Genomic DNA, 16,994 nt, shown 5'->3' with positions numbered 1-16,994 from the left:
TTAAAACTATAGATGTTATTAGCTGTGTTTAAGTGAACAAAAAATGTTCTGTAACAATCTTTTGGGTGTTTAAACATTTTGGTCACAAGTATCACCAAAGAAACAGGTGTTGTCGAAATGCTGTACCGGTATTGCAATAACAGCGTTTAAAACTTATCTGTTTATTTTGTGTCTCATTTGTCTACTTTTTCGTTTGTCAACATTGGTGGCCGAGTGTTCTAAGTTGTTTAAGTACTGTATCACTAGCCTGTCAACACTGAGGTTGTGAGTTCGAGTCCCGCACGTGACAAAAGAGAGGCGAAAGATACCCAAGTGACATTCAAACTCATAAGTCCGAAATAAGCCAGGTACGTTCGACTCCAATCTTAATTGAAGTTTTCCTACCGAAGGTCGGCGGTTCTCTCCCGGCACTCCGACTTCCTCCACCAATAAAAACTGGAAAACACGAAATAGCCAACATAAAGTTCCGAAAGTGGCTTTAAACACCAAGCTATTAATCAATTGTGTCAACATTTTTAACATGCAAGACCTTTCTATCTTTAAATTATTCGTCTTTCTTTCTACAGTAGAATCATTATTATAATTTGTCTTAGAAATTGTGGACCTTTTAAAACAAATAACTTTGCCAGTAAAATTACAGGTATTACAAAAATTAATAGCCCACATGACCCCTTCCGCCCCCCTCCCCCCACACTTCCTAAAAATCTAATATGAAACACCCAACGAAACGCCAAAAAAGGTATACAATATATATATTGGGAAAAAAAGACATGGTGAGTATGCGGTATAGAACAGTGACCAATAGTTGTAAACTTCTATATCATTTGGTTTCTCGTGGAGAGTTGTCTCATTGGCAATCATACCACATCTTCTAATTTTTATATTATATATATTGTGTGGTACATGTCAATATTGGCATGTACTATCATAAAAACGGTTTAAGAGTTTAATTATTCACTACTCATATGTCAATAGTCGTGGTGGAGGCTTAAAAGTATTCTATTGTCAAAAAGTGTTCGGATTTGTCCAAACCCTTTCTTTCATATTGTTAATACGAAATGTATATCTTAATCAAACTATAAATAATGCATGGATTTCAGAAATTGATGGTAACTGAAGTAATTCAAATCGTAGATCTGCAGTAGATTTGAAGTGTTCAGTAGAAAATGAATTTAAAGTTAGAACGTTAGTCAACATTGGATTATAAAAACAATGTTTACAGTTAGAACAATATACACTAATGTCCAAGATATGTATTCAACACTATGTTGTATCGTTTGAACTGCTTGCACAATAAATACAAATATAACAAAAGCAGTTTCAAGACCTTTATCATTGAATTTAACCTTATACTTAAACTAGTGATGACTTCATGGACTTATTGAAAAAAAATGTCAAATTAATCAAGTGCCACCACAGGTTTCCATAATTGAATTGCATGGTATTCATTATGTTTTGAAAGTTCTCACCTTTTGAAAATTATCAACAGGCGTGTTTAAATGTTTACGATGGAAAACATACATATTGTACTGTGTAGTATTAAATGAAGACGCTTAATTTTAAATTGTAGAGCTGATCTCTAATTATGGATATATCAACGTGGATATGTTACCTGATTTTAAGTGCAAGTTTTTATCATATATTTACATTCAACATTTCCAAGATTCTAGATATGTATGTCTCGGCATGTGGAAAACAAGTATGTGATCAAAGTAAAATAGGTCATGGATATCAACTACCTTATAATACTTCAGTCAATTTTGGGGTATGTCCTCATTGTGAATGTGATTTAGACTGTGTAGCAAGAGGCGATTGTTGTCCAGATTTATTTTTCTCTCTACATCTTTCATGTATTGAAACAATGCTCCTACATCAAAACAACATTTATAAACAAGATACCCCATTAGTTCTTATGGTAGGCAAGTGCAATGGTAAGACAAAAGACAGGACAAGACAATGCGAGTCAAAATTAACACCTGCAGAACACTTGAAAAATGGACCTGTAACATCAAGAAAAACTGGATTGACATATAGAAATAAACACTGTTCTAAATGTTTTAATGAAAGTATTCAGGACTTAATTCCTTGGAGTTTGGAAATAGACTGCTTGAATTTTGCCGATTTCAACTTTGTTTCATCATATTCAGAAATAATAAGTCTTGCAACGGAGCAAAAGTGTAATATTTTCTATGTTGTCAGTGATACAGTAAGACAACCAAGAAATTGTTCTACTGTTATAGGAGCTAAAGGTTTTGTGAACAAATGTAATGTAACGGGAACATGGCAAAATAATGATTCAAGTTTAGAGTACGCTTGTCATAATTACGATAACAGGTATAATTTTTTCAGGAATATATTTTGTTTTATGTGCAATCCACCAGAACCAACACCGTTGATATCTGACTGTAATGTTACAGGATACTGGGATACCTATCGTGTTGATTTACTTGAGGCATGTCTTCAAACATCTCAGAGTGGTATAACAGCACCATTCAAAAACTATTACTGTTATCTCTGCAACCGCAATAATACTATTGAAAGTTCTAAATATATGGATGCAAAAATAAGAATAAGCGAGTGGATCAATAAAGAACGTCATTTCAAATTCGATTTCCATATCGAGGCTCTGGATATTAAATTGATCAAAGACAAAACAATCAACGATATTAAGGTCCAAGATGAGTTCGAAAAGGAAAAAAGTAGAAAATTTACAATACATATCAAAACACAAGAAAAATCTGAAAAAGGTATGAAAATGCGTAACACGCTAAATTTAACAAATATACACAGAAAGTATCATGCTATGATGGGAACTGGTAATTTATGTCAAAAACAATCAATGCGAAAAAGTATGAGTGCTTGCGATTGTGACAATAATTGTTATTTTAAGTCAACACCTTGTTGTATTGACAAAATGTTTGAACTGTCAACGGCATGTACTGATAAAAGGTTGTCACTAACAGGAGACAGATTTCTTGTATATAACCAATGCAAAAATACTTCTAACAATGAAATTAGCAGATTATGTCAGAGCAGTCTTGATAGAAGTTTATATTCAAGTTTGCCGATTGAAGTAAGCGTGGGAAATGTTTCAGTGCACTACAAGAACGTATTCTGTATGCTATGTAATGAAGATATTTCACCTTATGACCTTCGAAAATCAATTATTTATTGGAGTATATCAGTTACTTGTGATAGATATATTTCTCCAACCTACCATGTGTCGTTTCAAGAATACATAACACATGCTATTCACAACAATTGTAGCTACAGCATGAAACCTCAAAAACAGGGAACGAAATGTTCATCATATTCAAGTTACGACAAATGTAATATTACTGGCAATTGGATAAATAATGACCCAGACATCAAATCTGCGTGTACTGTTTTAAATTTGCCTCGTATATGGTTCAATGGGGAAAATCCGTTCTGCAGAATGTGCAATCCTTCAAATCGAAACAAAGTGATACACACAACCTGTAACGAAACAAAGTTGCGAAATTTGTATACACCAAATGACAGAGAAAAATGTCATGAACTACCGTCAATACAGGCTCTTGCCCCTTATAAAAATCATTTTTGCCATGTCTGCATCACAGGAACTGGTCCAACATTTAAATGGCTACAACGTGCACCAATTTCACCAAGTACGGGTGCTAGAGTCGAAGGAGGGCCAATTGGACCGATATCATTTCGGGAAATATTTGCTCTTAGAGTATTTGATGACTTACAAGACAACAAAATGGAGAAAAGATGTAACAAAACTCAGATATTTGATAAACTTAAGGTAAATTATTCAATCATTTTTTTCAAAATTATTTAAGTTACTTATTGTTTAGATAAGTTAATAAATGCAATTAGCCACAGTCCGTTTTAAGAAAATATCTACATGTAAAAAGTAAGATCATAAAAAAAAACCATAATAAGTTCCTTAAGTATGACAGACAAAACCAGTGTCTTTATTATTTTTCGAATGACAAGTAAATATTCGGTTTTGTATCATTCGATGATTTTACAAAAATGAGTAAATTGGGACAAATATTTTGATAAATTAATCTAAGGTCAACTTCAACACGAATTTTCCGGTTGTCAATTCATGATAATGACCATGATGAATACTACAATGTATGTCAATTAAACAAAACAGTTCTACAACATGTACAATACGACAGTTAAAACACACACAACAAACCAAATCCCAATCTTCTGAGTACTCATTAAAACATATTTACGGTACACTTAATGTTCATAATAGTATTTGTAATGTATACTTACTATCATGATTAAACTATTTTTTAGAATGAGTGCCGCGATATCCATTGCTACCCTGGCAGAATTCTGACGAACAATGGCTGTGTTCTTTTACTACCGTTTACAAGTAATCTTGGGTATATATTGTCATTAACATTGAGAGGTAAAGCTACGAGAACGATTAACAAAACAACTCAGTTTTTAGATACGTTTGAGGATTCGTTTTTTGATTTTTTGCAAACATATTTAAACGTAAAAGGTTTGCTCCTTGTATCATCTGCTTTGCACGTAAATCTCAGCTGTACAACAACTTTGATGGAAGGAACGTTCATTGATATTATATTAGACCAAAAGATATTTATTAACGAGTCTGTTGATAGATCTTATATCGAAAAGCAGTTAATCAATCTCACCCACAACACGTTTTCTATACTATACAGTAATGTACTATTTAAATTCATTATAAAAAAAGAAGGGAAATTATACAATTTTCCAGGAGTAATAAACAGAATGGCCTCCGCCGAAACGTGTCGTTACTCAAACGTACGTACTTTTGCGAATGCACATTGGTATACACATTCCGAGGTCAGTGGATTATTAGTGTGTGAACAAGTAGAAATCGATGAGAATGAATTTCAAGTTGACAAAGATAATTATGAATTGACACTTAATATCAGTGGATCAGAGCAGCATTATGACAAAGAATATATTTTGATGTCAGGCACAAAAGCTAGACTGTGTCTCAATGATTATAATGACATGTCCGGAAGTCAACCAGGTTTCAAAAGTCCAGACATCCCTGTTTTGGGTATACTCATGAATAGTTGTACACTTTTGTCCTTAGTGTGCCTACTTTTAACTTTCATTACATATTGCTTATTTAGTACTCTGAGATCACTTCCAGGAAAAAATATTATGTGTTTAGTTTTTGCCATGTTTTTCGCTCATTTGTTGTTCCAGTTTGGGTTATACGCAACTCAGTCGAACTCGTTATGCATATTGATTGGTATTTTTATGCATATGTTTTGGTTAGCAGAATTCGGTTGCTTGAGTGTTTGCTCGTTCCATATGTTTCGTGTTTTTCGAAGTAAGATATTACTATTTTCATCCGGGCAGTCGGGACACAATAAAGTCTTAATTTCATATGTTTTATATTCATATGGACTTCCAGTTTTAATTGTGTCAATCAATATGATAACGACTTTTGTACATGATGATTCTTTCGGATATGGAGGACACGTGTGTTTTTTAAATCGACCGACAGCCGTTATCGTTTCATTTATAATACCAATAACGCTTGTATGTTTGACAAATATATATTTCTTTCTTGTGACGTCAGTAAAAATAATCTCAACACCGAAAGTAAAGAAAGAAGAACAGAACTCAATGTTAAATCGTGTTCATTTTTCTATTTACATAAAATTATTCACAATCACGGGCATAACCTGGATATTCCAAATATTTGATGCCCTGTTTCCAGTGTCCGCTATTTCTTCCATAGTCTCAATGCTTAACTCTCTGCAAGGGGTTTTTATTTTCATTTCCTTCATGTGTAACAGAAGAGTCCTTAAGTTGTTCAGAAAAGCAAAACCATCATCGTCGTCGTCTTCGACATCAAATACGACACGAGGCAACAGAACCAACACAACGACAATATCGGTAATTGACTCATCGAAAACTGAAGCTGTGATATCTGCAAAATGAAAACAAAACATTGCTTCAAATCAGACTATGGATAATGCAGTAGTACTTGTTCAAGTGAAAACTGAAGCTATGATATCCGCAAAATGAAAACAAAAGATTACTTCAAATCAAGACTATGGATAATGCCAATGTATATTTACATGTGAAAACTGAAGCTGTGATATCTGCAAAATGAAAACAAACGATTACTTCAAATCAAGATTACGAATAATGCTGTAGTACATGTACATGTGAAAACTAAAGCTATGATATTTGCAAAATGAAAACAAAAGATTACTTCAAATCAAGACTATGGACAATGCAAAAGTACATGTACATGTAAAGATTTTTTCAAAGAAGAGATATTTGTAAGATTTGAAATTGCGTAAATCTGATTGGCAAACGAACAAATCAATTTAATTAATTTATTAATTTCATTTTTCGATGCAATGTCCTTCGAGATACAACTAGCGTGTGTATCTGACATTGACTCCTTAAACAGTATGAAATTTCATACATTTAAAGAATTTTGTTTTTTATTTATATTTTTGTCAAAGTATAGGATGTAAATATTCAGCTCTAACTATATATATGTATGGGCACTAACAAATACCTAGCACTAAAATGTATTACAATTGTTAATGCAGAATGTAATTTTTACCGATTAATTCTATTATCTTCCTGTTTTAATAAATATGTGTTGAAATTAAGAATTTGAGATCATGTTCAGGAGAAATCAATTAATTACAAGTGAATAACATCTCTCTTTCCAACAGTCTTTGTCGTCTTGAATGATGATAATGCCTAACAAAAACAAGAATGGTGTGACGAATTCTTCGATATTATCAAGTATTATTGCATATATTATAAAAATAAAAAACAAAGAACTTACAAAAAGTATTGAAAAAGTAACACATATTAAAGTTGATGTTTCTCTTGCATATAATCACATCATTATATATAAGTTGTGTGCCAATACGATGTTTAAACAATCATAAACATGAAAGGGCACTTGATGATACATGTATGTGTTCAGAAAATTTTACATAATAATGTATAATTTTGCATTTAACCAAGTTAAAGCATTGAAAAGAAAAAAGAAAAAAAAACAGTGTCAGAGAATAAAATGTAGCTTTTAAAACAATATCAACATCAGACCCTGTCTCATGAACAAACATTAAAAAAGTGGTATTCTATAATGGGAAAAGCATATAACCATGTATCAATTAATTATCCCTTTCATGGCGATTGGTCTATATCTTGGAGATAGTTTGGATACATTTTATGATAACCTAAAGAGTTCCTATGTTTCACTAAAAAATTTTGAGTTATCTACAGGAATAAGTGACTTATTTTTTTCTCCAATAAGTATTTGAACTTTATATGCCATTGTAATATAATGCAAAGTATTTGTCGTAGATATCCGTGTACAATGAAATCAGATTATTGCATGACATGTTTCGTATCAGATGTATTATCAGCTCTAGGTTCAATCTCATCCCAAGAGTCAAAGACTCGAGGGCTGATATTGACCGAGGGCTAATAATACATCTGATATAAAAATTGACATGTTATGATATTTTTATCATATGCTTCAATAATGGAGAAAAATAACAGTTTAATATACTGGTCCTTTTCAAGTAGAAGTTAAAAAATTGAAAAGTTTACGGACATCGGACGCCAAATGTAATACATCCGATATGAAATCCTTTTATCTTATGCCCCAAAAGAGGAGAAAAACAACCGTTTTATATATTTCCATATTGACAATAAAACAAAAATTCAATAAAACATATAATGAACACTGTTTGGAAGAGTCAGCATTTGTAAATTAACTTTATCAATTATGCCTGAAACTTTGAAATATGCATTTATTGTATCATTTGTTTTTTGCATTTTATATTAATTATTTTCTTGTTTCCTAATGTTTTTTTTCACTGAAAACGTACAATTGAGGTGTATTTTTTCCACAATTTGCCGAGTAATGCCCGAATGCCATGCGATATCGTTACGGAAAGGCATGTGATAATAGCCTGAGGCATGTGATAAATTATTTTTCATATCAGCCCGCTAAACACTATTTCGAAAAATATGGAATTCGCGCAAATATAATGCTATTATCATACTGTAAAAATTATAAGTTATTTACTCAAAGTATAGGATAAAATAAAATAATCTTCGATTTTTTATTTGTCAATTTTGAAAACAACATAGAATAAACTCATCATAGATACCAGGATTGAAATTGTGTACACCAGACGCGCGTTTCGTCTTTGAATGTCTCTAAAATTAAAAAGATTAAAAACAGGCCAAGTCAAATACGAAGTTAGAGAGCATTAAGATTATAAAATAATAAAAGAATCATAAAAGACTTTCCATTTTTCCCAATTGATCATGTTGATGAAACACATTTTTAAATGCTGGAAAATAATGAGACGCGTTTTGTTATTATTGTCCTGTATTCAACGTTTGAATTGTTATTCCGCTTGAAATTTTGACATTTTTATCTTTTATGTGTGTATGTTTTGCTCACACATTGTTTTCAATTTAATGGAACCATATGTGTCTGTTAAACAAGTGAGAGGATAAGCTTGCTTAAAGCCAGGTTTAATCCACCATTTTCTACATAAGGAAATGTCTGTAACAAGTCATATGGAAGTGGTTTTTCATTCGTTTAATGTGTTTAGGCGTTTGATTTTGCCATTAGAGAAGGGACTTATCCTTTTTGAATTTTCCTTAGAGATTGACATTTGTGTTATTTTACTTTCTAAACTTTAATAAAAAATTCACCGTCGATAAATTAGGAAATTAAGGTTGCAAATCGCTCAAGCAGAGTTGCCCTTAGATGAATTTTGCTATTTTTGGGTCCAATTTCGTCATATAAAACTCCTTACTGTCTACGGATTTATACATCCCTGTCTTACAAATGCTTAGGTTTTGCCGTTCTTGATAAGGGTAAATCCAGAAATGCTCTTTTGGAGTGTTATTTTCGTTTATCAAATGACAGCAAAATTGTGGATCGATAGATAAAATCACTATTGATGCACAGAATTTTGGTAGAACAGAACTAAGAATCAAGTGTTATGCTAGAAATATTTTGCATAACAAAATATGAAGAATGTTAAAAAAATAAATCTACACCGTGCATTGCTTAAATCTTCACCAAACCTATTGCATCACTGTTTTTTAACCGCAACAGGATTTTAAAGTTCTTTAATTTCAAGAATTTAAAACTCATAATTTTTGTTCATCGTCCTCATACAAATATAGTCCTGCAGATTATTCTACAACTGTGAACTTTGGCGCATCGGAAGTAACTTTTGAAATGAGTTATTATTCCAGCAGACAAATCTTCAAAAATTGTTGGAATGCAAAATATCTTCTTATTTCTATATTTGATAAAGAAATGGGAATTCACAGTAAATATGGGAATCCCAAATATACCATAACATCATTCACGTAATAGGAGATATCAGAAGATCACAAATATGTCCTTCTCGCTTTGGGCATTAACATAAGAAAGACGATGGTCATCTCCCAAATTTATACTTCATACATAGGGAAATCTTTATAAAGAACGATATAGATGTTAGACTTAGCATGATCCTAAATTCTTACAACAATTCTAACTACTGTGAAAAGTGGCCTGCAAAATAGAGTTTTGTAGAAGATTTAACCGTTGGAATCAATGAGAAAATCTTCAAAACCACCAAAGAAAACATCATTTTTTGTCTTTTGAACAAAAAATAATTGTTGTATCTGGTAGGTTTGTCTTTAGCAAACAGTCGGTATTCAGTTAGTACTAATTATGCACACCCACTGGCGACTTTTTTATATACTCACGTCAAGCAGATTTCATACAAATCTTTTTCAAAATCAAAAAGAAAAAAAAGAAAACATCATGCCAAATTCTGTAACTTTACTTTCAGATATTTTGGTACTTTTATTCAATAACAAACATTTCTTAGAGTGCTTGCAGCTCATAGAAAGTATATATGAACTAAGCTTACTAAGGGTAAGTTCACATATTACGGACATTACTAAGTATATTTTATATTTGGATAAAATTTTCACAACAGAAATCGTTTGATTGAATGAGGATTCGTTGATCGGGTTATGCATGCAGAATACCATAACTTTTCCAATGCATCATATCTCGCAGTGTTTGGGAGAGTGCGATTCCAGCAGATTTTTTTTACAATGACTACTCGCAATGCATTTCTTCATAGTGACACAATGATCAAAACTGAAATTGCAAGTGTCCATATCATATCATTCAAATAAAATAAAAAGTGTTTCCCCAGTTTTTGGGGGCCTTAAATGGCTCTTATTGCACCTTCTTCTTTACTACTTTGGACTGTACAATGTATAGGCGTTCAAAATCACAACATGTCTCTGACTGTTAATGACGTCTTTACACTAAATCCATCGAATGTTGGATGTGTACTAATTGCTATTTAAGTCTTAGATGCATGATTTTTTATATTAGTTTTATTGGCTTTGAACTAGCTGTAAGTAACTGCGATTACACTCAGATTTGTTCTTAGCGTCTTTTGTTGTGGGGATAAGTACACTACCACGTCCACTAGATTGTAAGATGTATTTCAATTTGTATTCATCTGATAAGTTAAGCCTTTTCAACTGATTTGTATAGTTTCTTCTTATGTTGTACTGTTACACCGCTGTTCCAGGTTAAGGGAGGGTTGGCGCCTTATCTTAACTTGTTTAACCCCGCCTCATTATGTATGAGCCTATCCTAAGTCAGGAGCCTGTAATTCAGTGGTTGTCGTGTGTTGTTGTGTAACATCCTTTGTTTTTCGTTCATTATTTTGTACATTAATTAGGCCGTACGTTTTCTCGTTCGAATTGATTAACATTTGTCATTTCGGGGCCTTTTATAGCTGACTATGCGGTATGGGTGTTGTTCATTATTAAAGGCCGTACGGTGACCTATAGTTGTTAATTTATGTGTCATGTGGTCTTTTGTGGAGTGTTGTCTTATAAGCAATCATACCACATCTTCTTATTTTTATATAAAATAACATTAAGGATTTGGGGGTCCTCTTAAGGTCTGCCATCTCGATATTAACTTGTAATTCATCTGTTTCAGTTCTTAACTTAAATATTGTTAAAAGGAATATATATTGTTTAAAAATTTATTGTAAAATATTAACATTTTTTTTTACAATAATTGGATTTTAATTTTTTTTTTTAAATAGTTTCTGAAGATTTCAAAAGTCGATATAATCTAGCACAGTGATTTAATTTTTAACAATACTTTGTTTTTATATTTTTTTACATAATAATGTATTATTGATTAAAATGTTGCGATCCCGAATAAAAATAAACATTTTATATTTTTAGAACTTTTAGGAATTTATAATAGCATACGTCATTGAACTTATATAAAAGTATTAAACGCTGCTTCTGATCAAAAATATAGTATACAATCTAGCACAGTGAAGTAAATTCAAATTTACTTTGTTTGACTTTTTTTCCCTATTTTACATAATAATGTATTATTGATTATAATGTTGCGATCTTGAATAAAAATAAACATTTAATATTCTGAGCGCTTTTAAGAATTTATAATAGCATAAGTCATTAATGCGCTTATGTAAAAGTATCAAACGCTGATTATTATGAAAGATGTAGTATATGTAAATTTCTTAGTCAGTTTTTGCATTGATTGTCCAAAGGTTACGTGACAAATCGAGAATACTTGTAGCTCACAATTCAACAAGCCAGTTCCCACATTGTAACACTCTACAGTTCAGATCGTGATGAGTACCCAATTTGAATTCAAAAATGTACGACTGACTCTTTCGCCTGCATAAGTCATCATGACAAGAACATTGACTTCGGCTCTCATGATATACAGACAGAACGACCATGTAGACGATATATGGTTCTTCGTACTAGAAGACAACATATTTCGATGACTATATACGAACATAAATCTTCGATGTTGCGCATCGTTTTAAATTTGGATATCTACATGTACATGATGTAACACAAATACAAAAACATATCAAGTAGTAGAATAAATTTCTAGAATGAAGTACAGTCAGTGAACTTTTCGATTTTTCATGTTATTTTTTTTTTAAATCTATTTTGTTTCTTTAAAAAAAAATCATTTCGAGATTATTTCTTGATAAATTTTATGAAATTATCACTGTTAAAGTAGAATTGTCTGTATTTTTCTTGTTTATTGATGACTTACTTTTTAATTTTGTAATTCAATCACGGATACAAATAATTACGTAACATTTTCTGGTTATATTCAACAAAAAAATATATGAAAAACCAATTATTGTAAAAAAAAAGTCAATATGTTTTGTTATTGTTTTAATATATATGATCTTTAAACGATACCCCTTTTAACAGTATTTTAGTTAAGAATTGATTCAAGTGAATTACAGGTAAATATCAATATGCCAGTCCTTAATCAATAATGATGTTTTAGTCTAATTATCAAATGTTGGAGAATCGTGAATAAACCGTTCCAATTGTCGTAACCACAATCCCATCCTCTTTCTCCCGTATGTGACCTACCAAATTGTACTCATTAGAAACCCGACGGGTGGCACATGTGGAGCAGGATAAGCTTACCCTTTGAGAGCACTTAAGATCATCCCCGGTTTTGGTAGGGTTGTTGTTTCTCCGTCTTTAATTTTTTATGTTGTATCTTATGTACAGTTGTTTTGTCTTTTGGTCTTTTTCTTTTTTTTTCCCTTGGCGTTTTCAGTTTATTTTCGACTATATTTAATCCCGCCACATTCTTTATGTGCCTGTCCCAAGTCAGAAGCCTGTGGTTCAGTGGTTGTCGTTGGTTCGCGTCTGTCATATTTAATTTTCGTCAATTGTTTTATTATAAATCAGGCCATTAGTTTTCTCAATTGAATTTTTTCAAATTTTTTATGTCAGGGCCTTTTAAGGCCGACTATACGGTATTGGTTTTTCTCGTTGCTGAAGACCGTACGGTTGCCTATAATTGCTTACATCCACTTATTTTAACTTAAGTGGATAGTTGTCTCATTGGAAATCATACCACATCCCTTTATTTTTATATAATAAGTTAGAATGTCTCTTTGGTATCTTTTATATCTTTTATACTCTTTTTAAATACTTATTGAAAAAACGAACATACAATTGTATGCATACCTACAAATGCATACATGTAATAAATAGAGAATATCATATGGCTTTTTCAATATCACATCCGTATCAACCCGAGACACCAATATAATCCCAAGAGCTCTGCTCGAGGGATTATATTGGTTGAGGGTTGATACGGTGTGTGATATTGAAAAAGCCATATCATATACAATTTATTATATACATATACCTCACGTAGATGTTTTTATGTGACATGACGTCATACAGGTAAGGAGGTAAGGAATGACGTCATACAGATTATAAGTTTGACATGACGTCATACAGAATAGGGGTTTGACAAAGCCTTTGCAGCAGTGACTACAATCGATGACGTGACGTCATACAGATTAAAGGTGTGATAAAGCCTTTGCAACCGTGCTGATATCGATATCATCACGGGTGGCTGATACAGCACGCTTGCCAATGATTGTATTACACATACAATATATCTGTATTTACTACTAAGTATATAATAAGTATAGATTATTACATGGCATTTTTCATATCAGACCCTTTATCGGCCCCAGGTCATGATATCAGCCCAAGAGCCGCAGGCTCGAGGGCTGATATCATGAACGAGGGCCGATAAAGGGTCTGATATGATAAATGACATGTAATTATCTTTTTATCATATACTTCAACAGAAGAAATACAGACAAGAACTATTAATTAAAATTTTGTCTTTCCATGAATTTTTAGATAATAATTTACAGACAACCAAATACAAATTTCTTAACTTTAATTGTTTTTATTGATATAACAAGCATTTTATTTATCTTGTCACAACAATTATCATGTTCTTAGTTTGAAATTTGCTCCTCAACCATTTTGTGAAAAGTCTTAAATCACTTGCGGTTTTCCACACTGTGTTGTCGTTTTCGAACAAATTTCCGGAAATGCACGACGTTGCATGTGATAAACGTCACGGAAATTAACGGAAAGGCATGTGATAACATTCCAATCTCCGGCGCAGAGATCATATCCGTTCCGTTCAATACTACGTAACACTACAGGGAAAACGGTACTATTTATTCTGCCATAGGCGACAATACTTACATTTTCTAAATTTACCACTTTTTATAATAAAAACCCCGATAAAACAGTTATGTGTGGTGTTAGTACTTTATTATTCTGTTTTGAAAATTGAAGCCAAATAGTATCATGACCAACTTCCAATGGAGCTTGTTAATGTTATCCATGCCCACCGTCATTTTACACCAAATTTATGAAATTTTTGAAGTCTTTTCGAATAATTCTCTAGAAAATATTTCAATAGGTTTCAAAATTTATATTGTAAATATACACACTGCAGTTATTCATAGATAAATAAAAAAATATATTGTACCCTAACATCCAATCACAGCGCTCCTAAGTTGACTTCCTTCACCTGCCTTGGGTACACAAAAGACCAACCTAATGCTGGGAAAATGTAATAGTACCGTTTTCCCTATACTGTGACATAAAGATATAAAGAATTCTTTTGACACCATTAATGCAATACTGGGTTATTGTGAAAACCTTGGCTATAATAAATACTTGTATGTTCCCATTACTTAAAGAAACATGGATCATTTAATGTCCCCACCCCTACATGCTGGTTTACCTCTTTCTCTACTTCTTTCAGATAAGGCTTAATAAACAACCTGTATCCAATCATATCTTATCTTATTTAAAAAGAATAATAAACAGTTCCATTTAAACAGATAAAAATAACAGTTCCATTCAATTTGTATTCATTTCATCTAAAATTTACAACATAAGCACAAACTCAAGATTTTTCATACTAATCTCCATTCCATGCTTTAGTATATGCCATACTGTGGTTCAAAATTTCAGAGCTTGTTATAAAATCCATTATTCTGTCTTGAGATGATGAGAACAAAGATATTAGACACTTTCAACATTAAATATGCAAAATACTCAGCTGTAAAGTTGCCTTTGTTGCCTGTATTAATCTATGAAAAAGCTGAATTATGTCCCTTTGGAGTATTAATTTCCAACAAAAGTCCTTTCAAACAGTAGAAAATGAAAAATTATATATGCCTGATATAATAAAAGATAGAAACTACAAAATGAAGCACTATTGAAATATTTGCTGCATGAATTGCCAAGAATATGACCAATTCTTTACACAGGAGAGTATAAATTCTATCTAAATTTAGCCTCAAGTGGGCCTCTTTTTTCCTTAAATGGACAATTTTAACACTGAAAATGCTTCTAGTATGACCAAATGTTGCCTTACTCCATAAACAGTACAAACTTAACCAGACAATTTCCCATTTGAATAGATTATGTCTACAGAAATACCCAAGTGATACATTTAGGGAATTACACAGCAAAAAAGGCAAATATTTCAGTTAAAAATATTTGTCGCAACTTGAATTCTGGTGTTTCCAATTGAATTAATCATTGCGAAAGGTGAAAACAAATACAAAAGAACTATAGTTTGGTGCATTTTATACAATATAGTTAATATTGAAATCCTAGAATAAAGTTTTATATCAGTACCCATCAATTTGACTTATTATGATGACTCAGCACTTCTCTCAACACAGTATTGTTCTCAGTGAAAAAATTCTATTCTTTGTGATAAAAATCAAATGTACTAACCAAAAGCTTCAAAATAGTTTACTTTAACTGAAGTCTGATTGATTTTGATTTCCCTTGCTATCTTCAGTATAGGGAAAACGGTACTATTTATTCTGCCATAGGCGACAATACTAACATTTTCTAAATTTACCACTTTTTATAATAAAAACCCCGATAAAACAGTTATGTGTGGTGTTAGTACTTTATTATTCTGTTTTGAAAATTGAAGCCAAATAGTATCATGACCAACTTCCAATGGAGCTTGTTAATGTTATCCATGCCCACCGTCATTTTACACCAAATTTATGAAATTTTTGAAGTCTTTTCGAATAATTCTCTAGAAAATATTTCAATAGGTTTCAAAATTTATATTGTAAATATACACACTGCAGTTATTCATAGATAAATAAAAAAATATATTGTACCCTAACATCCAATCACAGCGCTCCTAAGTTGACTTCCTTCACCTGCCTTGGGTACACAAAAGACCAACCTAATGCTGGGAAAATGTAATAGTACCGTTTTCCCTACACTCAATATGACATATTAAGTGTAGTATTGCGGAGCATGTACGGAACGGATATGAACTCTGCGCCGGAGATTGATAACATTCCGGAAGCAGTCAATAAAGGTTCCTTTATCAGCCCGCTGATGAAATTCTTAGTTATCTGATCAATAAACCTAGTAATCCTTTCATAGCCTTTTATTATTTTTAAATGTTATTGAACTGTAATATTTTAGTAATATTTTATACAAGTATATGATAAATGTTTTTATGTAACAAAGCGATTGTTATAAAACTTTCCACTGATTTGTTTAATAACATGGCTTAAAATCAGAAAATTGATAGAACCTCTGGGAATAAAAGATAGTAATGTTGAGGAAACTTTAACAATTTAGCTTAATTCATAAAAACAAATTATAGTTCACGATCAGTACATTTTAATTAAGAAATAATTCATGGAAGCCATAGATTTGTTGGAAATTTACACATGGCCTGGGCTGTGATATTCGAATTTTATCTTGAGTATCAGGCCATGTGTAAATTTACAACAAATCTATGGCTTCCATGAATTATTTCGACAAATACTGTCATTAAAAAACTGAAGCGAAGGTGGGTATGCCATGTGTATGGCTGTTCTATTTTACCCACTGTGAGATAAATGTAAAAAAAAATCTAATAAATCTGTAGCTTGCATGAATAATTATAGAATAACTAATCGAAGAATTCAAATAGAGAAAAATATTCAACGAGTGACCAAACAACACATTAATTCACGAATGCGCGTAGCGCATGAGTTAATTATCAGTGT

At 31.9% G+C, this 16,994-nt stretch overlaps 1 protein-coding gene across 1 annotated transcript; it reads left to right on the top strand.

Annotated features, from left to right (window-relative positions):
* The first annotated feature begins 1,606 nt into the window (after window positions 1–1,606).
* Window positions 1,607–6,640, top strand: LOC127703160 (uncharacterized). Its single transcript, XM_052207683.1, has 2 exons — window positions 1,607–3,787; window positions 4,300–6,640. The coding sequence occupies exons 1-2, from the start codon at window positions 1,673–1,675 to the stop codon at window positions 5,953–5,955; spliced, it is 3,771 nt and encodes a 1,256-aa protein (XP_052063643.1). The 5' UTR covers window positions 1,607–1,672; the 3' UTR covers window positions 5,956–6,640.
* The last annotated feature ends 10,354 nt before the right edge of the window (window positions 6,641–16,994 follow it).

The sequence above is a fragment of the Mytilus californianus genome, unplaced genomic scaffold (genome assembly GCF_021869535.1).
Source record: "Mytilus californianus isolate M0D057914Y unplaced genomic scaffold, xbMytCali1.0.p SCAF_5, whole genome shotgun sequence".
In the NCBI taxonomy this organism is placed as follows: Eukaryota; Metazoa; Mollusca; class Bivalvia; order Mytilida; family Mytilidae; genus Mytilus; species Mytilus californianus.
Note: the sequence above shows the minus strand (reverse complement) of the source record. Positions and strands in the feature narration are given on the sequence as shown.